A 23,013-nucleotide genomic window follows, 5' to 3' on the forward strand; every position below is an offset into this window, starting at 1 on the left:
AAAACGAAGTTGTATGTATTGTAATTAGAATCGAGAATAACAAATTAAAAATACCACTGAAACTATAATAATGTATCTGGTCATTATTTTCTCAATTCAGGTGTAAACCTGAAAAAGACACATCATGTTCACAATAAGCTATAGTGGACTATAGTAGTAGTAGACTATAATAATAGTGGACTATCTTTATGTATTCGGCTCTGATCGTGCCTAGGTGCGCCTAGGTACAATACTGTCATGATCGCAAACCCCTCCTCTTAAGGGCGCTCCAGCCCTTCCTTGTTTGCCTTATTCCCCACACCTGTCCCTTGTTCCAGCCCCTTTTCAGTTCCCCCTTATAAGCCAGATGCAGACGTCAATCTGGGCTCTGCATTGGTTCCTGTATCATGCGAGCCCGGGTCCTGGATGTGTCTGGCTCCGTCATGGTTTTAAGTTTCTGTTCCTGTTCCCCTTGCTGGTCCCGAACCGGTTCTGGTTTTTAATCTCCTGTCTTGGATGGATCTCCTGGCCATGGACTTTTGCCTTGTTTTTGGACTTCTCTTTGGACTCGTCCCCGAATTGTTTGCCTCGCTACACCTTCCCTGACCACCAGCACTCCATGGATACGCCCCCCTGTTTTTATTCCCGTATCCTGCATGACTTTTTCCCTGTGTTTCCTCACTCAACCCCGGATTGTGTCGTCTGCATAGGGTTCGGAAAGAAAGCTTTCGTGACAATTACAGTGCTCATTACCACTACAGCGACAATAGAAGTTTTTTTTTAAAGAAACAAATGTCAAAATGTTTCCAAAACGTCCACTTGTGATACTTTAGCTGCTTAGTTACACGATCCCATATTAATAAATCTATCAAGTGATGTTAAATCACTACAACATGTATTTTTTTACAATAACAGCAAGTGGTGTTTTTACTACGTATTCTTAGAAAAGGATAAAACTTTATAACTTTTTATGAATTACAGAATATAAGCTTAATAATGTTAGAACAAGCATGTTAAAACCAGAACCCATGTTAGTTACCAAGTTAAAGACTTTGATGCATAAAATATTTATGCATAATTAAAATATTTATTATGAAGGTGGAAGGTTGTGTACTTTTGTCCACAAGAGCAATCTTTCTTTTATAAAATATACCTACTTTTTAATGTTTAATGATTGACATTCTGTAATACACAGTTTAAAGTTATTAAAAATCTAAAGAGTATGCAACTTAAATTCTTAATTGTAAAAAGACTGTCCCTCAACTGTGACTGGGATTCGAAACCAGGCGTTTTCTGGTGACAGCTCAAATGCTGTACATGAGATTTTAAGCTTTATTAGCTCCACCTGGTGATTTTACAAGGTGCTTCCAGATACTATTATCATATTTCAATTCAAATGTGGTATGATTCGCCATGCCCACCGTGTTTTACCGCCACGTATTCCGCACATTTTGAATGGCTGGATCTGTAGGTGCCATTGCTCCAGGTGAAGCATGAACACACAACATCGCCATAACTCTGCTGTGCACCCTGACTGATTGTGCCACTGGGGCTTCGCAAGTTGCAAGTCAGTCCAAAGACTTTGAACAAACAAATGGTGAAACAGGGTTTCGTCTGTGGATCCATCTCCACATGGGGGAAGGGGACAGTGAAACAGTAAGGAAAATACAAGAGAAGAAACTGAAAGAATTATAATCACTGCAAAATAGGAAGAGGTGGCTGGACATGTTAAACAGTTTGGCGGTTAATTTGTGACATTTTTGGTGACAATCAGCACACGGATTTCTCTTCATTTTCCTTAAGATGTGCAGTATATATTTTCATTGTAGATTGGTTACTTCAAAAGTCCAGTAAAGTGACAGTGGAGAGCTATCCGATACACATCTTAAAGAAGACTCCCTGTAAGTCGATTAAACGTTTCATTTTCAAGTCAAATCCTTTACATGAAATAGACACCAACAATAGAAGGGGATGAGAAATGTCTTTTATCAAAATAAACCTGCTATTCACAGACCTCGGCCACAACATCTCCCAGGTACTTCTGCAGGATAAGGTCAAGCTCAGCTGCAGCCTGGCGGAAGCACTTGTCCACCTCAGATAAGTCACACCTGACCATTGTATTTTCGAAGTAGGATTTCAGCGCCTCTTTCACCTCCTCATAGCTGTCCTGCTTCATGATTCCTGTGCCCTGGGAGAACAAGAAAGGTGAATATTCATCATCATCCCTCAACGATTCTCCAAATTGCCTGACTGCAGACACCACCATGAGGAGGAGCTGGAGTGACATAACATCATCAGTAGGCAGTGAGTAAAGAGAGGGGGAGTCATCCCACTGTTATCCTTATCCATGATCAAGAGTCTCACCCCCTGCTTTACGCTGTCCCTAGTGGTGATCTGTAGACAGTGTGTCTTCCACCTCACCCACCTCCTGAGGCAATAATCTTGAATAAACAGAGGGCTGGAGACCCAGTCCAGCTCCTGTCTCTCTCCCCTTGGGGACGGGAGATTTTCTCGGAACCATGTTGAGGTGAAATGGGAGTGGGATGACGCAGGTGTCTTGGAGAGGTGAGTCGCCCCAGCCCCTGCATACCTCAGTGTGATTCAAGCAAGGGGGAGGGGTTTAAGGGATTTACCAATCCCGCGTATGCACCCTCTGATTCAAAGTCAGACAGGACTTCATTGTACAGCGCCAGGAAGTCCAGCTGGATAGATGATATCATGTTTTGAGCCCAGGTCCGCACCCGGCTCTCCTCCTCCTGGAGCAGCCCCTCCAGCTCGACCTGCAGGCCCTCCCTGAGCCGCCACAGGGCCGCTGGGGTCAGGCCCGGGTGAGCGGGTGTACCAGGGGGTGGGTGAGGGGGTGTGTGAGGGGGCGAGCAATGGGGTATGTGGGCTGCCAAGGAGGAGGTCCATGCCCTGTCCTTCTGCAGATCCCTCTCCGGGCCCTTAGGGCAGTTTCACAGCTGGGTCTCGGTCTCCTGCCTGGTGATTGGCTGGCTGGCCTGAGGGGACAGGGGCACAGAGAGGGCATGAGGAGGACAGAGAGAAAACTGAGAGGGTCTTCTCCAGGAGGACCAAGCCCTGCCCCTGGTCTCCCAGCAATCACAGTCACCATCATTGCAGCTGAAACCAAACTTTTGACAGACGTCACAGACATATCAGGCTCACAGACTTGCAGCTCTCGGCTGCCTGGGGTGAGACGCAGGGGGAGTCTGCTCCCTCTTCCTCTGACAGTCCTATCAGATGACAGCGGCAGACCTGATCCAACCCCACCTTCCCTTTCACACACAGGCATGACTGTGTCACCATCATCAACACCTCCACCATTATAATCTCCACTATCTTCGTCACCATCATCTTCATCACATTTCTAATAAATGATCTCCACCATCTTCATCACCATATCCTTCTTCATCATGACAATCATCATGTCCACAATCATCATCATCAACACCTTTCTTTACATAGAGGAGGGTGGGGGTGTGGAACAAGCTGTCTAGCCATGTTGTTGAAGCCAATACTCATGTTCCTGTGGGATCTGCCCTAGGTCTCGGTGTGACACCCTTCTCTCTGCTTGGCCATTCCTCTCTCGACTTGAGCGAGTTTCTCCAGGCGGTGCTGGGGAGGAGAAAACAGAGTTACCAGCCAGTCACACAAACACACATCATCATCATGGGCCAAGATGACCCCACATGACAGTGGCCTGTCGTCCTCGATCCAGAAGCAGTGTCCAGCCCTCAGCTATCCAGCTTCATGATCCCCAACATCCCTGTCGAGACCTGTTGAGGGGCCAGTTCTGCTAGACCAGGGGTCTCAAGCCCAATCACAATCCTTGGAGAGCCAGGTGCATCTCCAGGTTTTCTTTCCAAACGGGGCTAGCCAATTAAACAATTAATCTAATTATTTTCATAAGAAGATGTGGAAATAATGTGTTTAATAATATATTTTGATGTCTCTCACTGTTGAAGACTCAAAATATTCAAGGCACAGTTGGATATTTAAGGTCTGGATAAAGGTAGAGTATTGGAATATTTTTTGTTTAATTAAAAAATTAGATCAACTTTGTAACCAAGACCTCTGGGCAGGAAACCAGATGATGCACCAGACCCTCTAGGAATGGAGTTTGAGACATGCTCACCCTCTCTCACACACAACCTCACATACACTCACCCTCTCACTACTACTACTACTACTACTACTACTACTACTACTAATAATAATAATGCAGACTTGCTTTTCTTGGGGTCTTTGGTCTGGCTCCTGTTTTGGCTGAGTCTCCTGTTACCTCCTTCCTGATCTGGGGATGTCAGACACAGTTGTGTTACAGACACGGGCTGGACTAGACTCACAAGCACAAACACCCACAGACACACACTCCCACACACTAACATACACGCAGATGCACACACTGTCAGGTAGAGTCTTTCTCCTCCTCAAGAGAAGACAACAGAGCCCTGCTACTGCAATGAGCTTTAATTTCAGGAGGAGGAAGAAGAGGAAGAATCACAATCTGAAGAAGACCAGCAGTGGACTCACAGCTCTCTGGGTCTGGGGCCTGACTCTCAAACTTGTCTCCAGTCTCTGGTGGGTTTGGACATCTTCTCTGTTCACCTCTGTAGAAATCTGTTGACAGGACAGTTCATTTAGACAAACAAGTTCGACCAGACTTCACTCTCATAGTCAATCAATCAATCAATCAATCTATTTTTTTCTTATATTTTGCCTTTTAATCCAGAACATCAAAGCACTTTACAAAACATACCTGGAAAATAGAGTATAAATGTGTAATACTGTAGTTCCTGGAGTAACTGCTTGGATAATCCAACTACCACTGTTGTTACTTCTGCTGCTACTACTATGACCATGACTACAAATTCTAATACTAATTCTGATATTAATACTACTACTGCTGTCATTACTAGTAATAGTGATAAAAACAGAGCACTCACAGCTCTCTGGACGTTGGTCTGGACTCTAGAAAGTGGTTCCATTCTCAGGCGACTCTGGACCTAAACACCTGTTGATGGATCACTTCTGTCAGACACACGAGTGGAGCCCAAGCCCACAGATATACACCCACACAATAACACACATTATCACACACTGACAGACACCCACCCAAACATATTCACACACAGACATTACACACACACACAGACACTCACACACACTCACAGACACACATTCTTACACTGACAGACACACACACATACACTACACACATTCACAGACACACATTCACAGACACACACACAGACACAACACACACTCACAGACACGACATACATTTATATACACAATCAGACACTCACACACATACTCACACACATTCACAGACACACACATAGACTACAAATACTTATAGACACACACCAACACACACACACAGACAAAAACACACACACTCATAACTACAAATACAGTATAACTAACACTAACACAAATGCCACTAACATTAAAACAGTAACACTATCACTAAGAATTACACTATCATTATCACTGACACAAACTACTAATACACTACTAATGCTAATAATAACAGTAATGCTATCACTAAAACTAACATGACTACTAGTGTAAATACTCTAACAGTAACTCTAAAATTATAACTAATATTAACATGAATACTGGTGTAGCGGCGAGGCTTATTAATAAGGCAGAATTAAGTGTTTCTGAGCTTCCCAAATGAGGCCCCATCTCTCTGTTCATCTCTGTGGTGCAGCCACAGAGAAACCATTCATGCAAGATGTTTTCTTTTGATAAGGACAGCTCCCAAAGGGGGATGCACTTAGCTAAGCCTGGCTATCATGATCAATGGTCATCCATTGGCGCCTATCTGTCTAGGGAGTGCCAGTTGGACATCTGGACTGCATTACTAAGTGTCAGGAGTAAGTGACTCATATCTCACCTTGATCAACCAATCAGGGACTGGTAGGGCCGAGTAACCCACGTGGGACTCTGATGCCCATGGAACTTTCAGCCAATCAATGAGCTGAAGTTCCTCCAGGTAAAAACAGGCAACACAGAGAGCCTGAGAGATTCAGATTCAGATTCAACAAGATTCAGACAAGATTCAGATTCAACAAGATTCAGAGAGATTCAGTAAGATTCTGGAGAGGATTCTGTGGACTGTTCTAAAGGGAATTCAAAGGAGAATTCCAGGGCAGGACGGCCCAGGAGCAGAAGGCTCCCAAGGGCAGGACATTCTCGCAGCGCGCCTCCTGACCATCCTGAGACTCAGCCCGGACAACCACGGAACGGCCAGTGTGTCCGAGTGCCAGAACTTTCCTTTGTTCTAAGAGTCTAGAGTGGAGGTTGCCAGAGAGTAACCAGCAGCAGGCCTCGTGAACAGGTCGGAACTGTGGACAGCTGAATTACTATTCAGAACTAGCTCTTCATCAGGAACGAACCAGTCCTCTTCCTGACTTGATGGGACCCACAGTCATCTTTTCTCCTGTGCACAAACTTTGCTAGTTAAAGCCAACAGTGAGCATCAGCAGTGCACCGTCGCAAGCCGCACATCACAGCCTGGCACGGAGCCAGAGAGCGCGGATTGGACAGCAACAGCCTGCAACTGTTTCTTTGTGCCCGCAGGAGATCTGAATCCCCAAAGATTGGATGAGTATTCAACTTCAATGCATTACAGCTCGAGAATTCAATTGTTATCCCAACCAGTTGATATCAATTTAATTCCTAAGAGTTATGTACTTGTTTGAGTATCTAATGTAGAAGTTATAACTAAGTTCATTTACGAAACGGTCTTAATGAATGATATACTGAACGTATGTCCTCTTGATATATGTAACTCTTTGTAACTGACTGAATATATATCTTTTGTATTCTGATAACCCTCTCGATAAGATCTGTTAGGTTTACATGCATATTCTATGTATTAATAAATGTATCCTCGTGTATTAGTACCTGTGTGTGCGCGTTGTTTGAGTTATGTCGCATGGTTGGATTCTAAAGCCATCAAAAGAATCAACTTTGTGATTTACTGGTACAATTAATAATTGTCTCAGTAAATGCCCAAACCCTACAGAACTGGTGCCTTCAGAGAGCTACTATGATTACATATTTGGCGTCCCTGAACCGGTTTTCCCTACACTGGCATCAAAACTATCAGAAGCGCAATCACCATTAATACTGACATGAACACTAGCATTAATATTAAAGCTACCGATTATATTCTCACTAATATTAAATATGAATACACTCGCATTAGTATTAGTCCGTGACGTCAAAGCATTCTTTGTGACGAAGGCGAGACACCTAGCTGGGCACAGTGACGTGGCACGTGTCGCCGTGGTTACCATACTTATAATTTGTAAACAGTGGAAAAATGCATTTAAACTGTTACCTACACGAATATATCAACTTGAAATATAATTTTCAAGCTCTAGAATACAATTTCTAAACAATCATTTGAATAATCATTCTTTAATTTGGGATTGAACATTATGAACACTAAACGCACTATGGTATTTGATCGATACAGGCTGTATTGACTGTTTTCTAGATATTTAAAGAATTTAAAGAAAGAAAAGAATTAGTATTCACCAATCGGTGAAGTTAATCGATGATTCTAAGGTTTTTCAGTTGAATTAATTGGTTGTCGATAGATAAGTGATCAATATCTCTCCTCCGAGCGCTCAGCGCGCCTCCCTCGGTCTCGCTCTCTGATCCCGACACTCTGGTTGGTGTCTGTGACGTCACAGCGCTCTTTCTGACAGAGCAGAGCGCGTCTCCGATGGAGGAGACATAACAGCTGGAAATGGAGAGCGACAAACCGAGGAATACAATTTATTGAACAAAAAAAATAGTTTACTTCACAGACTAATGCGTTGTAAAGCATACTCGCGTAGAGCAGAAGAGAAAGGGCACAAGTTCTTGTAATAAGCGCTTTTAAGCGTTTTACACGAATCTCCACAGAATAGAAGCCAGGAGGATCAGACTCATGATCCTGGAGGTTGAAGAGTATCTCCTGGTTTTATTTCCACCCGAGCTCTCAGCTCCTCAGCCGGTTTGATGATTTAATTAACTGTATAACTGTTATCAGACTCTGTTTAACTGTATATTTATAAGACTCCGTGAGAGACGTGTGGGAGACGCTGTATCCCAGGGCTGGTGTGGAATCACACACAGACAGGTCTTCTGTGTGATCTGAGTCCCACTGCTCAGAGCTACAGGCTTGTCAACTGGTCACTATTGTAGACAAGACCATCAGTCTGCTGCTGCTAATAATCATATTACACTTATAAGAGTAGCAATACTGCTGTTCATTAAATCAGTAAAAATAATAATAAGAGATAAACACATATTGCTCAATTTTCAGTAAAACACTTCTGACAGAGGGATGGAGGCTGACTTACAGTAAAGACAATGAATCAGGGCAGTAATACTGAAGGGCTGGAGGTCCTGGAAAGGGTTAATAGAAACTTCTTGCTTCTGAATTGGAACAGAGCCCACAGCTGCCAGATCAGTGACCCTTGAGCCCAGTTCACAGAGAAGAGAACCCAGAGCTCTTCTCTGTCTCTAAAAGGGCTGTGAGGAGGGAGAAAAGGGGGAGATGTGACCTGAGTCCAGGGTGTTCTGTCTGATATTATTCATATAGCAGCACTGATTGTCTGAATGTCCACTGGTTCTGAATTGTCAGGACAAAGAGAAGGAGCTTCTGTCTGTTCAGGAGGTAGGAGTTTTGGTAAAGTACTAAGGGATCCAATGCTCTGTGTGTGAGTCTGAGCTGTGAATCTGACTGAGAGGAGATAAAGATTTTTTTTTATTCTGCCTCTGATAAGTTTTCTCCTTTGCCAAGTGGTGTTACATCCCCTTCAGATACTCTGCACAGACTGTCAGAGTGAGAGAAGAGAAGAGAGAGAGATGGACAGATAAGAGCACACACAGCGAGAGAGACAGGAAGGGGGAGAGAGAGGAGAAGGAGCAGGAAGACAGTGCAGGTGTTCAGCCACACTGTGACCACAGGAGACAGGAGGCTTTTCTCAGCTGCTGAGGCGCTTAGTGCTCCTGCCCACTCAAGCTCAGAGACTCTGGCAGAAGTCAGGTCTGAGAGCTGCTCCTCATACTGACACTGGAGCTCTGAGAGTCAGCCTCCATTCTTACAGGAATAGCCCCTCCTGTTCAGCCCTGAGAGACACACTGAGAGAGCTGTGAGAGCCCTGAGACATCTGTGTGGGGAGAAGACCTGTCACCCTGTAGAGCTCTGAGCATTGGGCTCCCCTGTGTGCCTCACTGTACAGCAACAGAGCTCTGACTGGACTCCCTGTGTGTCTCTGTACAGGACTAGATATCTGAACACTGGACTCCCCCGTGTGTCTTCCTGTACAGCTCAATTCTCAGCTGCCTCATCACACTGCACTGAGCATCACAGCACAAACCACAGACTCACTGCACAGTCTGATCTGCAGTTCCAGTAAAGCTTTGACGAAACAGGCCCATTTCCTAAAGACAGGGGAGTGAAGAGATAATGCAGTTTTACTGAAGATAATATGTCCCTCTGTACAAATATGTTGTCATGTCATTATGTGAAACTTTTTCATGCTGGCCCAGCAGGAATTGTTGCCTTAAATCACCACTGTTAGGCTGTATTAACAAGGACTGATTGTTTCTAATTAATCATTATAATCATTAATTATCATTAATCATCATCATTATTAATCATTTTGTTGTTTCTTTATGCTTTGAAACTGACTCTTGCTCTTTTGCTCCTGCAGTTATTATGGTGACAAATACTACTGCTGCTATTACTACTACTGCAAATACTGCTACTATTACTACACCTACTACTGCTACTACAACTGTGACAGCTGCTACTATCACTGCTACTAATACAACTGCAACTAGTAATATTTTACTGCTACTACTAATGCTACTAGTACTACTGTTACTACTGCTGCAGGTACTACTGTAACTGCTACTACTGCTGACAGTGCTATTACTGCTACTACTATTAACAAGGAGGATGTGAGCTGTGTTCTCACTGTTCAGTCTGGGTGTATTAACAAGTTTTTCTTTTTGTTGTTTTTCCAACTTTGAAACTGACTCCTGCTCTTCTGCAGTTCTTATCGTGAAGCTGCAACACAGCTTTGCTATAATGTTGAACTAAAGAGTTTACAGCATAACTACTAATTCTAATATTGTTACTATTGCTCATACTTCTAGTATTACTACTGTTACTACAGCTACTACTTCTGCTGCCACTGATACAACTGCAACTTATAAGATTCTACTGCTACTCCAACTGCTACTACTAATGTTACTAAAGCTAGTATTACTAATATAATTAGTGCTGCAAGAAGTATTGTTATTGCTACAAATACTGCTATCACTACAGCTACTAACACTACTAATAATAAGGAGGAGGTGAGCCATGTCCTCACTCTATTCAGCCTGGGGTTGTATCAGGGTATCAGTATCAGTTCAGCTCCACTGTGCTATTTGAAAGTCTCAATCACACAGTCAGCTCCACACAGAGAGATGCTGGGGTCACAGCTGGAGGGGCTGGAACATCTGTGTGGGCTTGAGCTGCACAGGGACAGACTCAGGGTCTGAGGGACTCAACTGGAAGAGCTGCTGTCCACCAGGCTCAGTACAGAGGGCACAGTCACTACTGGGCTTTTCTTTCTTTTTCATTTAAACTATTGATCTCTGATCACAGCCACAGGACAGCCAGTTTTTATTCAGTCCTTGTCTCTGTATTCCCGTGCTGACCTGAGTGACCTCACTACCCCCTTGAGGACAGGCTCTTCTCACACTGTCCTTGACCAGAACCAGAAGACACAGCTGTCTGGAGGGACAACAACCTCTTTGTGGCTCACCACAGGACACCAGTCACTGGACACTGCCTGACACAGACAGTAAGACACAGAGGACCATATTCAGGACACCAGTCACTGGACATCGCCTGACACTGTCATGCAAATTTTATTTAGCTTTTTTATTGAACATAATTTATTAACTTGATAATTATTTAAAGTTACATAACTTATCTAAATCGTCAGAGAACTGTGACATTAATTTTTATCTGATTTCTTCCTGCCCCTGCAGCACCTGCAGCCCTGCTGTCTGTATCTGTGAGTTTCCACCAGAGAGACACAGAGCTGCTCCTGTGTCTCCTCTCCTCCGCACTGCTGGGAGTGTCTTCAGGGAGAGGAAACAGTGATGTGGCTCTGATACTGTATATATGGAGAAGACTGAAAGAGCCCTGTCTGATTGGCCGTCCCGCCTGTGTGAGAAGTTCCTGCTGTCAGTCTGAAAAGGCAGTGCTGTGTGTGATTGGCGGAGTGGGGGGCTGTGCTGTTACTGGGGGTCCGGGGTGTGGAGCAGCAGCTCAGTTGCCCTGTGGGCTCAGGGTTGAAGACAGGTGTCTTAGCTGCGCTCTGTCCTGATGACAATGGAGAGCTGCCTGTCCATCTTCTCTCTCGCTGTCCTGGTGCTGCACAGCTCAGCCAGTAAGTGACCAGTCTTCTGCTTTCCAGACAGACAGACAACAAGAATTAAATTTAAGATGGAAAAGCTGCACAACATAATTTGTAAATGAGCTCGGGATAAGAGGTTTTAATGTTTTATTTTAAATCCAGGACTGTGGGTATTCATAAGAAAACATTAAAACTATTTTGATTGGTCTGTAAGTCAGGTCAAATACTTAGTTGCTTAGAACAACTTTATATTTTTAATAGCATCACCTCTGCCAATCTACTGCTACTTATTATTATCTTCAGTTTATGTCTCCAGTATAATTATCTGTATGCAATATTCTTATTCTAAAACAGATAAGAGCGTTATTAAAGACAGGAGTATATTTTATTATTACAGGTTGTGGCTTTATTACAGATGGAACTTTTATATAAATCTTTTCTTGAGAAGGTGATATTTTAGCTTGAAGAATTATTAAGGCCAGGTATAATAATAGATTTAAATGCATGTTTAAACACTAGAAAATGTCTGAGAAGGTAATGTTTTCCCACTAAATAATTATAAGAAACTGAGGTAGCATTGTAGGTAAATGAATTATTAAAGATGTGTATTTTTTTGATTATGTGATACTTTCAGTGTTAAAGCTCATTAGATAGGTCAATGTTATTTGAGGTAAATCTGTGTTTAAAGTCTGGAACAGTTTTAAGCCAGTAATAATTTTAGAGAAAATTAAAAGAGACTGAGGTACTATTGGAGGTCAATATATTTAAAATAAAAATTGAATATAGGAGGTAAATATGATGTGAAACTATTTTTGACCCATAGCTGTTTCTAGATAGGAGTATATATATATTAGAGACTATGGTAGTTTTATTACAGAAACTTCTTTTTCTGTATGGTTCATGCAGGTTTGCTGTGTTTAGAAATTGAAAAGAACAGGCTGTACTGTAGAAAAAATATTTACTGCTCAGATAATAGTAAAATATGATTTTTTTTATTATTAGAAACCAGGGTAGAACAGTTACAGTTGCTTTATTGAATGAAGAGTCCCTGGGCAGCTGGAGTAAATCCCAGCAAGCAACGGACACAATGCAGGCGACACACTGGAAAGCACACCAATCCATCACAGGGCACACACACAGACACAGACATGCACACACTCCCACCAGGGTGAATTTGATAGTATCTGGGAGGAAACCAGAGAACCCAGAGAAAAAAAAAAGATGTGAGCTCAGGTAAAACATACAAACTCCACACAGATAGCAAAGAGGGTCTGGAACTGAACTGGAAGGCAGCAATTATATTGACTTTGCACATTTGAGTAAAATTTGACAGATAAATGAGTTGGTCTTCTACAGTTAAGATTCAGATAATAAGGACTATTTTTTTTTGATAATGTGGAGATTTAATAAGAATGGTTTACTGCAATCTGGTTGGTGTGCATTTGAATGCTAGTTTTTAAGCATGGATAATGAAAATCAAATAATTACTTAAATAATATTGTACAAGTTACACAAATACTTTTCCTGCCTCCATCAGTTGGAGATTCATGATCAGAGCACTCAGGCTTGAGGCATCGTTTAGGATAACTTTACAATAACACAGAGGGTTAATGAATTTACTAGTTAGCAAAATATATTAAACTTATCTGGTATATTTGGAATATGATTAATCTCTGAATCAGTTGTTAAATGATTCATGTGTGAGATCTTGGCATGTAAGGGCTAGAAATTAGATGTATGAAAGAAAGGGGTACCTCTCTTTTTTGTTTGTTTAAATTTATTATTTTTTATTTTTTCTTCATAAATTATACACAACATGAAAACTCCTAAGAGGATGAGAACAAGCTTCAATGCTGTTTAATAGTTTATCCTGTAAATAGCGTTTTGCCACTGGCAGTGATAAGGAAACCGCGGTTCTGGCAAGAGTGAAAAGGCAAAGTAATTAAAGGCACCGCCAGAACATTCTGCACACTAATTCGTGTCTGGTCTCCTCATCACTTTGCACATTGGTAAAACTCTTTAAAACCTCATAAATATAAAATAAAGTGAGCACAACATGAATGATTGGATGTTGTGGCTAATGTATAGAGTTTTTGTATCCATCGCTGGTCAGAATGATTACGTTGTCTTGACTATTTTTCAGCTAAGCTACCAGCCATGGTCCTTATTGTCACTCCCGCCGCGGAGGAGTAAAAGCACCTATTTCCATTTTAGATGATTTTGTGTGATTTGCGTTATTTAACTGCATTCTTTGTAATGGTGCTTGTGTTGTTGAGTGGGCAGTGGTTGAGTCTGTAGTTCTGGGAATAATGTAGGAATGCTCTGTGTGTCTGTTGAGAAGACCGTCTGTTGTGGTGTTAAAAGCAGTTTTAAGTGGCTTCTGTATATGTGTATGTAGGGCCAAGGAGGCTTTTTGCAACTGTAAGACTAAATTACTCTTTAGTTTTGATTCTAACTTGTCTTAAGCTCTGTTTTTTACAACGTTTTGAACAAGATTTGAACTTTAAATGTAGTGTATGGCAAAGTTGTGTAGGGCACAGTTGTGTTTGTTGATTAAGTGATGTGAGTTGGAGGGGCCCCCTGAAAGTCTATAGCCCTGAGGTCTATGATAGTATTAATGTTGCCCTGGGTAAACAGGATGTGATTATCACACACAGAAATGTGGTGTTATGTTTGAGTTGTGGAAATAACTAGAAATTGGTTTAGCGTTTATGTAGAAGCCACATGAGGTAAAGATGTGTTGTTAAGAGTAAACATTGATTGGAAATATTACTTATGCCGTGCGGCTATACACTGAAGCAAGATGGTGAATTCTATTGTAAGAAACATGGTAAAGCAAATGGTGACATGAAAGGAGTTGACAATAATAGTGGAAGTGTAAATCTGAAGTGCTTCAATCTGAATGAGAACTCGATAAGGTGGGTGCTAAACTTCCTAACCAGCAGGTCAAGTTGGGGGAAGTGCTTGTCTGACATTCGCTACACTTCAGTTGGATCACCACAGGGCTGTGTCTTGTCCCCTCTGCTGTACATTTTGTACACTAATGATTGCATAAGCAAACACACAGATAGACATCTCTTAATCTCAAAGGAACAAGTAATAGGTTTATTCTATGCTGAAAAAAAGAAGAAAGAAAATACAACGTTTTGGCCGTGAAGCCTTCTTCAGGTGGCTGAACCTGAACCTGAGCAGCAATGCTCAGTGTGTTAAATGAAACTGTAGTTCAACAGTTATTGAATTGTTTAAACAGTGGAAATCTGGAAAAATTGTATATTGAAACAGTGAAAATGTCATGACTGCTAGCCAGCGGAGATCAACCCATAAGAGAACTAATCAATTCAATTTCAATTCAATTCAATTCAACTTTCAATTCAACTTTATTGTCATTAAACTTACACAGGTGCATAGTATAATGAAAAGTGTTTCTCATTAGTCACTCAGGTGCAGTATATAAATAGGACAGAAGATAAGACAATAGACAGTTACACAATAACAATAACAGTAACATGTAATAACATAACATAAATAACATGTAATCAAGTAATCAAAACTGTGCAAAATTCTGCAAACAGAGAAAATATAACAGGACAAAAACAGTGCAAGGTAATTCTTGGAACAGTGCAAAAAATAGTATGGTTAAAGTAGTATGGTTAATTAATAAATATTAAATATTATTATGCCTGTTACAGTTTTACTGGGCTATCGAGGGGACAGTACAATTTCAGCTTACATGTGTGTGTGGTGGTGTAGGAGTACAGTCGTTGTGGGTACAGGAGGACGTTAGGAGAGATCATAATAAGGTGGAAGGGAGTGGGGGCGTCACCAACTTGACAGCTCTGGGGAAGAAGCTATTTTGGAGTCTAGTTGTGTGCGACTGGAGTGACCGGAACCTTCTGCCAGATGGTAGGGGAATAAACAAGTTATGACTGGGGTGAGTGGGGTCAGACATAATTTTGGTGGCTTTTTTCAGACTCCTGGTGTTGTATATTTCCTGGATGGATGGTAAGGCACTGCCGATGATGTGTTGGGCAGTTTTTACCACCTGCTGTAGTGCCTTACGGTCGGATGCGGTGCAGTTGCCGTGCCAGACTGTGATGCAGGTCGTCAGTATGCTCTCCACCGTACATCTGTAGAAGTTGGTGAGGATCAGTGGATGTAGGTGTATTTTCTTCAGCCTTCTCAGGAAGTACAGCCGCTGTTGTGCCTTCTTGATGAGACTGGAGGTGTTCAGTGTCCATGTAAGGTCCTTAGAGATGTGAACGCCTAGGAATTTGAAGTTATTCACCATCTCCACCGCAGACCCATCTATGTAGATGGGGGAGTGAACGTTTCCTTGTCTTCTGAAGTCAACACAAGGAAACATTCACTCCCCCATCTACATAGATGGGTCAGCGGTGGAGATGGTGAATAACTTCAAGCACCAGCAGCGGGTTACTAATAACAAGCGCCGCCGCACGTATTAATCCACCAGCACACGCTCTACCGTGCAGCACGCAGCGCTATTTAAACCATCCAGACCCGCTTCCTGCCGCTCGGTATTGAGTCTTTTCTCAGAGAGCTCTACCCTGCCTTTGTTTGTACCTCGCTTTCTATACTTCTCCCGGTAACTGAACTTCCCTTATGCCCCTCGACCTTATACCTCGCCTACTGATTTGCATCTCCTGGATTTCGAACTACCTATCACCTTTCGACCACAATCTTGCCTGACGTTTCGGATTGTACGCCTGTTTCGATATCTACCTGCTCCTGCGTCTGCATAGGATCCACATGCCTCTTCTTTGGGGATTCCTTACAGAAAAACAATTATTCAAAAAAGTAATGTTGAAAAGATGGTTGAAAAAGGCAAAGCAATTAAAGGCACCTCCAGAACATTTTACACACTTATTCGTGTCTGGTCTCCTTAACACCCCACCTCAGGCGCCCCTTGTCTGAGGCAGGGGTAACATTCACATATCACTATTTTGTTTGTTAAAGACTGCGTTATAAAGAAAGAGAATATACACTTCAAGTAGGTTTCAACAAAACATGTGAAGCACTGAAAGATTTGTGCTTTACACTGTAGTAAGGTTTCTAATATAAAACATATGCAAAATTATGTATAATCACATATAATCAGAACACCCTTCTTAGCCTCATCATATTACTCTATTAATAATAATAAAATGCAGGGAACACAACAGATTTGAATTTGAGTAATTTCTCTTGTTATTTGATTTTTTATTTATTTTTATCAATCCCCGCGTATACATGGATTTGCGTAAACATATTTTGTGTATAAGGCGAGTCCACTGCAGACTTTATATTTAAGCATTTAAGTAACTCTCAGCTTCAAAGTACAACACCAAGAGTAAAAAGACTTAAATCAGTTCTTAAATCTCATACCTTGTACAGACCAGTATTCAGTTTCCATTCTTATTTTGCAGTTATTACATGAGGCCTGATACACAGATACAAACAAGCATCAGTGATTCAGACTTCTGACACCAGAGGCACTGAAAACTCTGACCACAGCTCTGAGAAAAAGAGAAATACAAGTCCCAGCCCTCTAAATTCATAGAATTACTACATGTATGCTGGTAGACTCTCCAGTATCTCACACATAGAGTCACTGTGCTGCTAAACTCTCCAGTATCTCATACTGCAGAGTATGAAGTATCTCTCAGTCACTATGCTGTAAGACTCTCCAATATCTCATGCAAAGTCAGAATCTGAAAAGGCAGATAGTGGGCGTCAATGTTTTACAGACGTTGAGTTAGTATACTTAGTACGCTTTCTGTGTTGGTTTCTGCATGTAATCTGTTTCTAGTTCACCAGGGAATGGAGTAGCAATCCAGTCACACAGAAAACTAAACTATCAGAAATATTTTCAATATGTATATGTACATATATAGAATTTTTCCTCCAAACATGGTAATATTATTTTCTCTGTCTCCAGGCAGTTCTGATGTGAGGCTGGTGAAGGGTGCCAGCCCCTGTGAGGGGACAGTGGAAGTGTATCATGATGGAGAGTGGGGGACAGTATCTGACCAACACTGGGATCTGGATGATGCTGCAGTGGTGTGCAGACAGCTGGGCTGTGGATCTGCGGTTTCCGCACCAGGAGGAGCTCACTTTGGACCAGGGTCTGGATCAATTCTGCTGAGCTGGGTCCTTTGCAAGGGGTCAGAGTCTGCACTGAGGGACTGTGAAAAACAAGAAATTAAACAGTATAGCCTTTCTCATGCCTTTGATGCTGGAGTGAGGTGTTCAGGTAGGAGACACTGATCTATAGTTTATCATCATGATCCATCAGTCCATCCTCTCATTTCCACAGTTGAGAGCTGTGACAACACTCCTCACTGTAACAGCTGTACGTGTCTCTCTACCTGTGGGGAGATCAGAGGTACAAACACAGTCAAGAGACCCTGTCTGAGTGTCATGCCCTGTACACCTAGAGGGTGCTGCTCTTCTGTCTTGTTCCTAGATCCCTGTGATTATTCATGTCTTTCAGGTGTGTCTTATTGTGTAGCCTATTTACTTCCTGTGTCTGCTCTGCTCCTTGCTCAGCACTGAGGGTTTGGATGTCTTGAGACCCACCTAGCACCTGGTCCTCTCCTCTGCGGCCTGTGGGCATAGATTTCTACCAGACATCGTCTGACCTCCTGAGTTAATCCCCGTTTTTCCGCTCCGGATAGGGTCTTTTTTGCTCTCCTGCCATTTCATGGCTTGCCCTTCCAACATCCATTACACTGAGAGCAACAGCAGGACAAACCCCTCCTCTCTGCTGTCTGTCAGGAGAGAGGAGACAGTTTTACAGTCCACCTGCTAAATAGGCTGAAGCACAATATCATAAAACTTTGTGACTATTCAACCTGAACTGGACAAATCAGAATCCTGAACTCTCGATCAGTTTGTCATGGGTTTCAGAGTAGTGACTTTTGGAATTTGGTAAAAATCCAGTCTGACCACAAAACCATGTAAATTTTCCAAGCCTTCTCATTGTCTTATTTGCCAGTGTTAATGCTCCCTCTTATTACTACCATCTATCATTAAGAATGAATAATGTGAAAATAATAAATGATTATTATGTTGTTGTTGGGTCACTTTTGCATGTCACTGCTGGCAAATGGGGCTGCAACGTTTTCCTGTTGTTGTTTCGTGACATCAGTTTTAACGGGACAAGGCTGTTAGACTTGCGCCCTTGGCACCCCACATGGGAGGCAAAACCACTACCCTGAAATTCTTACATGAGGTTCCTACATATTCTTGCAACGCTCTGTAGCCAGGAGATGACTGCTAGACCCTGGTATGTGCAGCTGGTGCTGGAAGGACATCCCTGGTCTTGTACAGTACAGAGTGTCTTTTAGTGCCAGGTCAGACAGTCCTGCTCCAGCAGTGCCAGGCTGTGACAGTACTGTTCTCTGGGCTCTATGAGTGATGTAGTTTAAATGATTCATAAATGTTCATGAGGCTTCAGTTTCTCTGATTGTTGTTGAGACTCCAGGAGCTGCTCCTGCTGGCTGTCTAGATGTCAGTCCTGCTTCATTCTCTTTTAAGGCCTCAGTGCAGTGTGATTTTCTCACCGTCCTTCGGCACCTCCTCCCTGCTGTATTATTGCCCCCTTTACATTAAATTCGAAACTGAGTTTCTAATTTTTCCTTTTTTTCCTAACGTGACCGAGCATATTAATACTTTAGATTAAATGCAAATTATGATTTTAAGATATTTTAAATTGAGGATTACAATTTTTAAATACAGGTAATCTAAAGAATATAATTTATCTGATTTTATTTTACTTTGACATACTGTATTATACACACTGTTAATGTGCTCTAATACTGTTAAAATGTGTACAAATGTTTTTTTACATGTCAGGAGTGCGGTTAATAGGAGGCAGGAATCTCTGCTCTGGCAGAGTCGAGGTTTTGCGAGGGACGTCCTGGAGTACGATCTGTGAGGCCGACTTTGACATGAAGGATGCGGAGGTGGTCTGTCGTGAACTAGACTGTGGATTTCCAGCACAGCTGCTGAGAGGGGCTCATTTCGGAGAGGGACAGGGGCTGATCAGGACAGAGGAGATCCAGTGTCGGGGAAATGAGACCAGAATCCACGACTGTCCCACCTCAAACAGGGAGCACCAGAGCTGCACTCACGGCAGTGACATCAGCCTGGTCTGTACAGGTGAGAGCACTGCTGTCTGTACTGATTCCCAGCTGTATAAACACTTCGATATCTCACTATGAGCTGCTCTCACAGCAATGACACCATCCTGGTCTGTACAGGTGAGAGCACTGCTGTCTGTATTGATCCTCACCAGTACAAGCACTTCAATATCTTGAAGAAAAATCAAAAGAAAAGATGTTCACAGTTGTTGTCAGACAGTCAATATTTATATATTCTTATATGTAATAATTATGGTATTAGAAGAGAGTATAGTATTAGAAGACGGAGTAAGTGTGATGTTAGAATTTCACACCCTAGCAAACTTCTTAAGCAAGATTATTTAAAAAAATTATGATGACTATTTTTAAAACACTATGTTCAGACACGATAAACTGGTGTATCAAGTTAATTTTACCAAAAAAATATTTATGATAATCCCTCTACGGGTTTGTTTTATTTTACTGATGTGCGACTGAAAATAAACATGATTATTGATTTTTATAGATTCATCCTTGTCAGCTCTAGACGGTGGAGTCCGGCTGTCAGGAGGAGAGAGTCACTGTGATGGCAGAGTGGAGATTTACTACAACAGCACCTGGGGAAGACTCCTCCAGCACTCCTGGGGCTACAGAGAGGCCTCTGTGGTCTGCAGACAGCTGGGCTGTGGCTCAGTGGTGCAAATATACAACTCCTCTGTGTATGAGACAGGCGACGGTGCTGTGTGTGTGACAGGTATTCAGTGTTCTGTAATACAAGTGTATCACTCCTCTCTGTATGGGACACGGTAACACTGCTGTGTGTTACGAATGATGTGTCCACGAGTTAGAGGAAGAATGCTGTGTGTTATTCTGAGAGTTTCGGAGGGTCGGAGAGAGGGGTAAAAGGGGAAGGAGATCGATGGCTACTTACCCTAGATGCTTGGCTGTAGTCGAAGTCAAGGGACGAAGGTTGAGTATCGAAGGCCAGAGGTTCAGTCAGAAAGAGTATTTCTCAGTAAAGAACGGCGGGGTAGGAGCTCCTAGAAAAGAGTCTAGTACCGAGCACAGACCTGAAGGTAGTGAGAGTAAGAATATCCCAGCAGCTGAGGTTGCGGTCATAAGTGTGGTGTCATTGTTGGTTAACTGATCAGCTTGGGCTTGATGGAATTACCCATAGCTATGACCTGATTAGCGAGAGGTCGTTTGCGAGATATAATGCAGTTGCTGGTGGACATGACACTGTGTGTCTGCCAGGTATTCAGTGCTCTGTATTACAAGTCTATAACTCCTCTCTGTATGGGACAGTGACAGTGCTGTGTGTCTGCCAGGTATTCAGTGCTCTGTATTACAAGTCTAAATCTCCTCTCTGTATGGGACAGTGACAGTGCTGTGTGTCTGACAGGTATTCAGTGCTCTGGGGATGAGACTCATCTGGTGAACTGCAGTTCTCCACAGACAGTCAACTGTAGTGATGGACAGGAAGTGTCCCTGCTTTGCTCAGGTAGGAGCCATTTGGTCTATTTGATCTTTTTTTATTAGTTTAACTAAATACATATATTTTGATACCTGTTGCACTGACCTGGTAGAAGGATACTGGAGCCAAGAGCTCTGAGTAAAGCAGGCTGAGCAGACAGACAAAAGTGAAAATAAACGTGGGCAGAATTAAACAATTCACATTCTCTACCGAAACACACAGGTCCTTCTGTAAAAACTTTCCTGGAGAGATTGTCTCAGGTTGACTTATTTGACATCCTTTCCTCTCTTTAGTGAGAATCACAGTTGTCATGACTGCCAGCCAGCGGAGATCAACCCATAAGCAAACTAATCACCACCAGCAGCGGGTTAATAACAGCAATTGCCACCGCACATGTTAACCAACCTGCACATGCTTTATACCATCATAACCTGCTTCCTGCTGCTCGGTATCTCCCTTAGAGCTCTACTTGGTGTACCCTTACCTTGTGACACTCTGGATTTTGGACTTCCCCTTTTGCCATTTGACTTCATACCTCATCTCACAATTTGGATTGTTTGCCTCCTGTGTTTGTCCTGAATTTCAACCTACCTTTCTCCCTCCGACCACGATCTCGCCTCTCGTCTTGGATTGTTTGCCTCTGGTGTCTGTTTTGGATTTTGACCCTACTTCCATTGACCACGAACTTGCCTCTCGATTCAGATAGTTTGTTGCCTTGTCTACTGGCTACTCCTGCAGCTGCACAGGATCCATATCTCCACATTTGGGCTTCCTCACAACAGTTCTCCCTCCAATTTCAGCTGACATCTTGCTCTTTTTTTAAAAATAATTTCAAATGGTAAAAAATCACCTCACCCCTAAACATCTCCTATAAAGACCCTCCTTCTTTCCAAAACCCAGTCAACAAACCTGTTCTACATAATAACAAATTTAAACTCTTAGGAGACTTTTTTCACACAACATACTAAATAACAACTAATTTAGATTAAAATCATAAGAATCACAACAATTTAACACATATAAAAAAAACACCTGACTTGTTGTGCAATTTGGAAGGTAAATAGTTACATCAGCACAACTTTACAATTGCTTTTACTAAAGGGTTTGTTATCCTACCAATTTTTCTAGGGCTTTAATATATAATTACTTCAAGAGGAGACGCAGGGGTTGGTAAAGTAGAGAAAAGTAGCACCCGGACCGCAGTGGGGAACCCAGGTGGATTGGCTGACGGCAGCCTCCGAAGCATGAAAACAAACACCCATGACTCGCGGAGAGTTTGCAGAGAAGCGCTGCCTCACGACTGGGAGCTAGGCCCTCAGGGAAGGATGACTCCCCTGACTCTTTGAGAGGCAATGCCTTGCAACCAGGCTCTGCTCTCAGGGGATAGAAAAGAGGGGATAGCCCCTTGAGTTGCATGAGAGGCGCTGCTTTGTCACTGGGAACTAATCCCTTAAGAGGGGAAGAGAAAGAAGTCCCGACTTGAGGAAACATATTGAAAGGTGCTGGCTGAGGGGTTGAGAATGAAGGGAAAGCTGCTTGAGAAGGAAACAAAAGAAGTCCCCTGACTTGCTGAGAGTCGGATTTGAGGCGGCGCCCTGCAATTGGGATAAGCCCTCAGGGGACAGAGAATAATGTGGCTGGGGTCCCCTCTGGCTCACTTTTTGAGAACCTCCCCAGAAAGGGTCAAGGTGGTACTGCCATCCTGAGGTCAGGGAAGTGAGCTTCACTTACCCCCCAGAGATGGAGCCCCAGCCCAACATTTTCTCTCCCAACACCTGTGAGGACAAACAAAGTGTGTGCCAAAGCATAAGAAAATAAAGAAGCAAGAGAAAAGAACAGGAAAGAAATGCGTAGAGGCTACGTGTGAGCCTGACCGCACAGTGGAGAGGAAAAAACCCTTGGTGCCAATTCAAGGGAAAACCTCTGGTGGCCCCGGAGGAACAGACGCCCCCATTCCGGGCAAACTAACGCATCCACTCCGGGATAATGAGTAGCTGAAATGCCT

The 23,013-nt window shown here is 42.7% G+C and overlaps 1 protein-coding gene and 1 long non-coding RNA gene across 2 annotated transcripts in view; one reads left to right on the forward strand and one right to left on the reverse strand.

Annotated features, from left to right (window-relative positions):
* Window positions 1–1,946: 1,946 nt before the first annotated feature.
* Window positions 1,947–7,741, reverse strand: LOC148670756 (uncharacterized). Its single transcript, XR_015937168.1, has 4 exons — window positions 7,540–7,741; window positions 4,516–4,602; window positions 2,613–3,597; window positions 1,947–2,167 (listed from the first exon to the last, which is right to left on the reverse strand). It is a non-coding gene; the product is annotated as an uncharacterized LOC148670756 (long non-coding RNA).
* Window positions 7,742–11,049: 3,308 nt separating this feature from the next.
* Window positions 11,050–23,013, forward strand: part of LOC148670757 (scavenger receptor cysteine-rich type 1 protein M130-like) — a 34,881-nt gene continuing 22,917 nt past the window's right edge. Inside the window, exons 1-5 of the mRNA XM_088632975.1 lie at window positions 11,050–11,447; window positions 17,350–17,664; window positions 19,269–19,574; window positions 20,061–20,288; window positions 20,937–21,035. Of these exons, the coding sequence (XP_088489101.1) occupies window positions 11,384–11,447; window positions 17,350–17,664; window positions 19,269–19,574; window positions 20,061–20,288; window positions 20,937–21,035 (1,012 nt within the window). The 5' untranslated portion in view covers window positions 11,050–11,383. The remainder of the gene's footprint in view (window positions 11,448–17,349; window positions 17,665–19,268; window positions 19,575–20,060; window positions 20,289–20,936; window positions 21,036–23,013) is intronic.

Source organism: Lepisosteus platostomus, chromosome 5, assembly GCF_059453375.1.
Source record: "Lepisosteus platostomus isolate fLepPlt1 chromosome 5, fLepPlt1.hap1, whole genome shotgun sequence".
Taxonomy (NCBI): Eukaryota; Metazoa; Chordata; class Actinopteri; order Semionotiformes; family Lepisosteidae; genus Lepisosteus; species Lepisosteus platostomus.